The sequence below is a fragment of the Phacochoerus africanus genome, chromosome X, assembly GCF_016906955.1.
Source record: "Phacochoerus africanus isolate WHEZ1 chromosome X, ROS_Pafr_v1, whole genome shotgun sequence".
NCBI classification, from domain to species: Eukaryota; Metazoa; Chordata; class Mammalia; order Artiodactyla; family Suidae; genus Phacochoerus; species Phacochoerus africanus.
In genome coordinates, this window is record NC_062560.1 from 99428168 (window position 1) to 99437285 (window position 9118).

At 35.8% G+C, this 9118-nt stretch overlaps 1 protein-coding gene across 1 annotated transcript; it reads right to left on the bottom strand.

Annotated features, from left to right (window-relative positions):
- Window positions 1-1854: 1854 nt before the first annotated feature.
- AGTR2 (angiotensin II receptor type 2) lies at window positions 1855-4769 on the bottom strand. The gene is made up of 3 exons (XM_047765537.1): window positions 4636-4769; window positions 4423-4484; window positions 1855-3204 (listed from the first exon to the last, which is right to left on the bottom strand). The coding sequence occupies exon 3, from the start codon at window positions 3164-3166 to the stop codon at window positions 2078-2080; it is 1089 nt and encodes a 362-aa protein (XP_047621493.1). The 5' UTR covers window positions 3167-3204; window positions 4423-4484; window positions 4636-4769; the 3' UTR covers window positions 1855-2077.
- Between the last annotated feature and the right edge of the window lie 4349 nt (window positions 4770-9118).

Consider the following 9118-nt stretch of genomic DNA (forward strand, 5'->3'; position numbering starts at 1 on the left):
AGAGGGACTGACAAGAGCTCAGTGTTGAAAGCTGAGTGGGTATTTATTAATTGAATGAGAGACCCTTGGGGTGGGGGTGACTGTAAGATGTTCAGCAAGACAGAGTTGTATAAACAAAAGCAGAGAGGCATGAGAGAGCATTAGGCCTGAAAAAAAGCACCAAGTCCTTTAGTGATGCTTAAACAAGGAATGCAAGAGAGAGATGGCAGAAAGAAAAAAAGCCAGAGAGACAAGAAAGGATCAGTTCTCCTATGATTCTATAAACTATGACCAGAAATCTGGACTTTTCCTTTCATAATTAATGGCGAATTATGGGTGAAGACTCAAGAGTGGGAGACTAGAAGAAAAGCCAGATAAGAAGTGGTAGGGGCTGAAACTAAGAAGTGTCAGCGGGGATTGTATAGAGGATACAGATATAAGAGAAGGTAAGAATCTATAATTGGAGGTGGTTACAGTAAAAAAGTAAAGGACACGTGATCTTCCAATTAAAGATTTTATTTATATGAGACATTTTACAAAATTATCTAAAATATGAAGTCATAGTTGTTTATACATTTAGCTATTTTTTTAATTGATAGTAATAGATTACATGAAATTAGAACCTTCCCAGAAAGTGGAGCGAGAGAATTTTTTAATCTATAGCCCCAAGATCTGGCAAAGACACCAGACTTCTGAAACTTTATTTCTCTCTCAGAGATCAGTATTGGTTTAGGAAGGTCCTAGACAACCTGATGTCTAGACAACCTGATATAATACGGGGCTGGTGCAGAATGAAATCTCTAACTTCTAAAATTAGGATTCATACTCTAAGTAAACTCCAGATAACTCAGTTTCAGATACTCCTCAAAATTAGGAGTTCTAATAGTGTTGAGAAGGAGATCTCTGGGCCAGTGACTGGTATAAAAGAGTTCTGCAGAACCCTATAAATTCTGAAAAAAACAGTATCCATAGGTATAGGTTACCTCTACCCCATGGTCTATATTTTCAAAGCTACATTGTATTGTTCTGACAGGTAGGTTTGCTGTGTGACACCAAACTTGTCATTTGCTGGATCTGTTTTTCCTCCTTGGGTGTCAAAATTCCATACTGGTATAACCTTTTCCTATGCCAGTTAAGGGTTTATTACAAATAAAAGAGTTAAAGAAGCCACCCAAATATTTTGGGAAGCAACTCAGAACCAAAGCATCAATAATAAAACTCAAGTCAACTTCCTATATATCAAAGCACCACATCCAAAAGGTCAAGAATATAAAAATAGCCTTTACATTTCATACACTAAACAGTGTTCAGTTATTGTTTTTAGAAAGTTATCAGAAAACATTAAAATCTTCAGACAACAGTTAAAATGGATAGAAAGTTTAAAAAGTGTTTACAGTTTAGTGAACACTCAAATATTTGTTAATTGCAAATCTATGTTATTACAATTTATTTTCTATAACTGTAAATATAAGCTAAAATATAGGAGAATATGTGATCTAATCTATATTCCTAGCCCTACTCAATGTGTAGTTATATATTAAATACAAACTTATACTCAAATGAAATTTTAAAGGATTATTATTTATAATATAAAGTTGAAGGTATATTCCTAGAGCATGAATAATTGGCACCGATCTATTGTAGTATACTTCACTTAGAAGTACTCATTTCTCTTAGCATTATGTCTTGTAAATAATGCAATGAGTTGAAAGATTGGCCTTGGTTCAAGAGGAAAACATGATAAAAATGGATATAAAAACCAATAAAAATTCCAGCATTTGTTAAGGAGAAATCTGCAACCCCAAATCATCATTCACAATTTGTTATTAATTATAATTTGAGACAAATCCCTAGTTACTTCTAGGTTATGGGTATGTCTCCCCAGTGACCGTCTTACACTGACAGACCAGGGGAAAAAGGGGGAAATTCTTAAAAGTCACTGGAAGATAAAACTTACATTTGGTTTCCTGTTCTAGAAGAGCAAGAAAAGATTACATTAAGGGGGAAGACTTGTTATTTTACTATAGCCATTAAAAGATAATTTAAGGAGATCTCAAGCCAAGTAGACATATTGAAAACACGCATTCCACTTTCATGTTTAAGACACAAAGGTCTCCATTTCTCTAAGGGAACTGCTTTTTCGGCATGACACACTCTCTCTCTTGCCTTGGAGCCAAGTAATTGGAACCCTAAACACACGGCGGAGCTTCTGTTGGAACCGGTTTCCAACAAAACAATACAAAAAGGGATTAATGCAGCTGTTGGTGAATCCCAGGAGAATGGCAAAAGGAAGTGCCAGGTCAATGACTGCGATAACTTCACAGCTATTAATGATACCCATCCAGGCCAGAGCATCCAGGAAGGTCAGAACATGGAAGGGAAGCCAACAAATGATGAATGCCAGAACAACAGCAGCTGCCATATTCAGGACTTGGTCACGAGTTATTCTGTTCTTCCCATAGCTATTGGTCTTCAGTAGGTGTTTTCTGATTCCGAAATAGCAAGTTGCTATGAATATTAAAGGGATAATAAAACCAAGGATATTTTTCATTAAGGCAATCCCAGCTGACCATTGGGCATATTTTTCAGGTGGGAAAGCCATAATGCAAGCATTCACTCCTAAATATTCAATGGTTCTGACATCTCGGAAGTAAAATGTTGGCAATGAGGACAGACAGGCCATACACCAAACCAGAGGAACTATATAAGAGGCTTGCCAGGGATTTCTTCTTTGAGACAGAAAGGGGTAAATGACAGATTGGTACCTATCAACACTCATGCAGGTGATAAAAAAAATACTTGCAAACATGTTCAGGGTCAGGAAAGAACCAAAAACTTTGCACATCACAGGTCCAAAGAGCCAATCATATCTGTAAGAATAATAGGTTGCCCAGAGAGGAAGAGTAGCCAAAAGCAGTAAGTCAGCCACAGCCAGGTTGAAGATGTAAATGCTGGAAACCTTTTTAGGACCCTTTTGACAACAAAACAGTGTAACCACAATAGTATTGACAAGAAATCCAACCACAAAAATAATGTAGTAGAGAATAGGAATTGCACCTAAATGCTTATCTGATGGCTTATGTGAGCAATTAAATGTAGACTCATTGCCAGAGATGTTCACAAGTCCGATATGAAGACTGCTGGTAATGTTTTTGCTGATGGTGACAAGGGTGAAGTTATCCTTCATATTGATTGAAATGTCAGCAGCTCTAATTTTTATGCCTTCTGTGGGGGAAAAAAAAAGAACTCAAAACATATATAGAATTTAGGACATCACTGAGTCATTAGCATTTTAAGTTTGTTGAAAGCAAAAAAGGTGGATGATTAGAGGAAACATTGGGATGGAAGCATGCCTTATGAAATAAGAATAGATTTTACTTCTTGATGAAGAAAAGAGAATTTTCTCAATGGTACCAATTAAGACATTCTAGCATCAGGGTTGAAAATTCCAAACAATTCTACATTTTCCCATCTTTTATATTATCAAAAAGTTTAAAGAAAATTAACATTTCAAAAGGTTAGAATAGGAAACGTGAAACAAATAAGAAGGAATTAAGAAATAAGCAAAGTTAGCATTTCAAAAACACTTGAGCACATATCTCACTTTGTATACTTTCTAGAAACCACACTGCTGCCTGCTATATCATAGAGAAATGCCTTACTCATGTAACTAATTATATACAAGTCATTACAGCTATGGAAAATATAAGTAACATAAGTTATGGAAAAAATTAGTAAGTGTATAAAAGGCTGAAAGAATATGCAAAAGGAATATATTGGGATGGGGGATTATGGCTGGTTTTTAACTAATGAAAAATAATCCCTTTAGTTCTATTTTTCCATTGTTTTCACAATAATAATAAAGAGGTAATTATAGATTGTGTACATGTTTTAAAAAGCCCCATCATATTTTCATAGAGACCATTAGTTTCACATATAGATCTTTAACTTGAATCCATTTGAAAGAAAATCTATTTTTCTTTTCAGTTAGGAAAAGAAAAAGAAAAAATAGCCAAATCTGATTTAGAGTCAAGTAGACATTGTCTTTTTGCTCATCGAAATAAGAATTGAGCATCAGTGATTAATCATGATATAATTGTATCATTTTTCCTTTGCTGCTATTTTAGTTTAACACAACTAAGTAGTAACAGTGCTACATGGCTCTCAAATGTTGTAGTCAATATTTAGTTTTTTATTTTTTTTTAAAGTAGCAACCTTATTTTAAAACAAAAGAAAATTAGCTGAAGATAAACACAGTAGGAGAAAGACTATTCCTTTAGATAGTTTCAAAAAACATATAAATTACCCAATGAAAATATAATCAGCAAAGAGTCTTCTAATAAACAGCGAACTTATCATTTTTGTCTAAATCTTATTCTTTCATAATCTTGACCTAACAAGTTAACATGAAAAAATCCAAAGTAAACCCTCTTGAAGACTTACTGGTTGTTGGAGTTTAAAATTTAGTTATCATAAATCTTCTTGCCTAGTTCCTAAGTACACTCCTGTAAGAGAAACAGCAGTTAAATAATTTAGGAGTTTTGTAAAATACAGTGTTAAAATACAGGAAAAAGGAAAGTTCATCCATAAAAAATATTTTCATTTAATGTATGCTCTACTTTCCAAATAGAGTATGTATAAATTGTACAGACCTACCTTAAAAATTCAGGCTGAAGAATGCTTTTAATTCTGTGCTTATTCGTTCCTTTAGACTCGGGGACGTAATAGCACCAGATCTCTGGTTTCCTTCTTATATGTTCGGTCTGTCCACTGGGAGCCTTCAACCTACATAATTCTAGGGCTGACTTATGAACACTTGCCAGCTTTCCAGAGTTTTTTTTCTTCTTCTTCTTCTTCTTCTTTTTTTTTTTTTTTGGCTGCAAAACATTAATCTGAAATTCTCACTGTCTCCAATCATAACAGCTCATTCAAATAAATCTCAAACAAAAAAATTAAGTTTCCACAAATGTGTTAGAGAATTTTGAAGTCAGTGGCTTACTTTAAAGGAAGAATATAATTATTTGCAGAATTTTCTCTTTCTTTTACCCTGTTACTGGCATTCTAAAACAAGTTAAGGAGTAGAGGCTAGTAGCTGAGTCTTTGTCTACTGCATCTTTTGCAACTTTCATTACTTTTTGAAAAATGTAATCCTGCTTATTAAGGAACAGCAACAACTTTACTTGAAGTTTAAAATTTTGAAAATTTCTCCCTTGCTTTAAGCAATTTCTGTTGGCTTGTTGCTGGAGAAGTAGTGATGGGGGAATATAATTTTCATGTCCTCGAAGAGAAATATTAACATATAGTGTCTCCTTGCATTGGTCTCTGTCATATTTGCTGTTTAAATACAAAACATGCAAGGTGAGAAGGATTAGGCAGCTACTGCAGCCTAGATCACCATTGTTTTTCTTTTCGTGGGAGTGGGGTTGATTAACCTTACAAAATAAATCTAAGTAGAAGCAAGAGTGGCAAAAGGAAGAAAGATAAGTATAGGTGACGGTGGTGATAATACTAGCTGACAGTAAGTGCTATGTTCCAAACACTGTGCTAAGTGCTTTATACTCAGTTCTTTGGTAAAGAGGCAGTATAGCTTATCGTTAGGTAAATGGCCCCTGTGATCCAACTACCTGGTTCACAGGCTTAGCTATACACACATTTAGTAATTCTATGACCGTGGCCAAGTTACTTTCCTTCTTCATGTCTTAATTTTCTCATCTGAGAAATGGGGATGATGTTAATTATATCCGTGTTATAAAATGGAGTTATGAAAATTAATTGAACTTAAATATTTAAAGAGCTTAAAACCATGCCTAACATATGGTAGGTACTATTGTAAGCTGTTAATATTATGTCTATTTTAAAAATCAGGCAACTAGGGCTCACAGAGTTTAAATATCTTTTCTGAAGTCGCATAGCTATTAAATGAGGACATCTGAATTTAAATCAAGGCACTCTGGTTTAATGTCAGAGCCTATGCTCTTAACCTCTACGCTACAGGAGGGAGCATTAGTTGGTCCTTTAATCTCACCCTTTGTCCTGGCTGAAAGAAAACATACAATATTTACAAAAAGTCCCTGCTGACCATTCATAAGCTGTTACAAAAACACTAAAGAAGGGGAAAAGAGTTTGAAGGATTGTTATGTGGGAGAAAATATTTTTCTTTATTCCTAAATCGGAGACCACAGGTAGGTGAAAGGTGTGACTAGCTTACAACAGTGAGTACAGAAAACCAGAAAACCCATGATACTTACATGAGAATAAAGGACTCCAGTTATTTCTACCTATCATATTTTTTTTTAAGAGCAGTAAGGGTGCACCTACCTGGGCTGCATGCTGCAGGTAGAGGAAGAAGGCAGGCTCTGAGGAAGTAGCTGGCAACCTAAGTAACGGGTCTGGCTGAAAGAGTGTAACAAAGAAGGGGGGGGGGTGACGGAAGACAAAACTACAAATGACATGACACAAAACAGATGGCTTTTGACATTTGTCTATTTCTCTGTTCGTTTTGAAGTCAATCCTGTAGCACACAGGCAGATGGGACCAGCCAGAAGAGGTTACCATTGCCTGAAAAATAAAGTAGGATTCAAAGGTTTGCACAACACCATTTTAATATTTCTTTCAGTAGACTGTGAACATTGAGCAAATGCTCCTAATATACAGACACAGCATTTTATTAAATCTCAGCATATTTGCTTCCTATGCTCTGGATGGATTCAGGTTGAAGCTCTGTCCAAATGATGGAAAACTGATGTTTGGGAAACAAATGAGCGGGTACATATGGTTATCGGCAGGAGAGTTGAAATGGGAACTGGTTGCACTCTTTGTTTGAGCCTGGTTTCTCCCTCTATTTCAAATGTTTGTTTTTGCCACGTACAGGGGATTTTCCAGGCCAGAGCCTCCTGAGTGGTTACGATGGGTCAGATTCCCACCCTGCTCTATTTCTAGCCCCATCTCATGCCCCTTGCAAAGAAATAGCCAGGAGGTAAGCTATAAACTTTTGAGAACAAACTGCAGGCTTGCCTCCGGGAGACCTAGCCTTGAACACCCCTGAGAAGCAGGGGACCTTGTCTAGGGTTTTTGTCCTTCGTTACAGTAAGTTCTGACGTAAATAAAGTTTAAAGAGGCACACATTTCCCAGAAGATTAAAAGGACATTTACTCTGTTTCTTTATAATTTTAGGAGTAAAAATTTTCATGGGTCAAAGAAAAACTATGTAACTACAGAGAAATAGGGGGGAAAAGCAGAAAAAAAAAGGAAAAGCAAAGGAATAACATGAAGCAAGAAATACAGCGTATTATTGATTCAGTAAAGAACTCCAAGTTAAGCCAACAATGTAAATACACTTGAGAGTCAAATAAATGTCAGTCATGGGAAGCAGTACAACACAAAACTCTCCTGGGGGCAGAGGGTAATTATTCTACTGGAAGATTGACTTTGAAAGCCTCAGGTCATTTGAATAAATTATGCAGCTCTTCAGGACAAGTGCAGCTTGGCTAGCAGAACTGAACAATGGTAAATCACATTGAATTAATTTTTTTTAGTAAATACTTATTATTTATTGTGAGATTACTTAACAGTAAAATTTAATGGGCTGGGTTTAAAAAAAAAAAGTTCTTGAGAGGAATTTCTTTTCTGCTAAAAATCTCAGAAAAGATCTTATTTGTCCCTCTCATCTTGACTCACACAGATGAGGTTTTGAAGGAGAAAAGAAATTATTAAATGCAGAAGTCTGAATATACATGTCCTCATTATAAAAATGAGGACTAGAGGTGCAGATTATAGATTAAATGTGTCCTTCATTTATAGTTTAAGTTTTTCAGTCATTTTAATTTCAGCCCACTCCAGCTACCTCCCTGAGTCCCTATCCAGACCAATTTTCACTTTTGCAACTTCAACACACACACACACCCCCTCCCCCCAAACAAATACCCACATATATACTTAACATGAATCGTTTTTCCGTTCAGTTAACCATAAGGAAGCTTTACTTTAATTGCCACTGGACTTTGCCAAACCTGGGGGATCCCTGAAAGGAGGATAGTTAAAAAGATTTCCTTGTCTATGCCTTTGTAGATTATTTTTGTGTCTCACTTTAGTTTCCAAAATAATGAGCTCAAGAATATCAGGATGAAAGCAAGTGAGAAAAAAAATAAGGTCTTCTAAGCAGAACTAACAATCAGATTGACCATTTTGTAGAAACCAGCCTAAAAATTCAGTAAAATGGCCAATATGAGTGCTTATTTGTATCAAATTAACTGACTGCATCATGTAGATAGTGACAAAGGACTATTAAATCAATTAACAAGGTGGAATCCATGCAGTGAAATGAGTGGATGTCTGACTCAGTACATTCCTGAGACCAGTTGCTTCCAGCTGAATTTGGTCCCAAAAACATAAGGAGAAGGAAGACTTCCAATTTCCCTTTGCCCTGAAGGCATCTGCAGGCCTGAGCATCATGTTCAGACCAGGTTCTCACAAAAGGCACCCTAGTTCTACCAAATAGCATCTCAATGTATGTAACCCAACTGTAGGAAAGATAAGAAATTGTCTGTATTTTTGGTTCATATTCAAAATATCAGCTAACTTATATGACATTTTCTCCTACCTATCTGACCAAATCAATTATGTAGGGTGTCACAGTATGGCACTCCAGAATATGCCATTTTGACATAAGAATTATTTTGAGCTAAAGAAGATCGAGAAGAAGCAGATACAAGAAAAGTTCTCTGCCTTTCCCCCATTTGCCCGAAAGCAGGACAAAAGTTTGTAAACCTGTTTTCCTTTCTATTACAAGGAAGGATAGAACTCTTAACAAATAGGAGAAAACTCTAGAATCTGTCAGCTCAGTGATGGACACCAAGAAGAATCTATATAACAAGCCTTACTAAATAATCTTTATCTTCCATTAGTTTTCCCCATATACGGTTGACCATTGAACAAGGCAGGAGATAGGGGAACCAACCCTCCAGGCAGTTGAAAATCTGTGTGTAACTTTATAATCAGTCCTTCGAATCTGCAATTCCACTTTAGCAGATTGAAACAACAGGGGATCTTATAGTACTGTGGTAAGAATTTATTGAAAAAAATTTGCGTATAAGTGGGCCCTTGTAGTTCAAGTACATGTTGTTCAAGGGTCAACTGTATT

Bases quoted from the DNA above. Each gene is read 5' to 3' on its own strand.
- AGTR2 (XM_047765537.1), bottom strand. From the start codon at position 3,166: ATGAAGGATAACTTCACCCTTGTCACCATCAGCAAAAACATTACCAGC.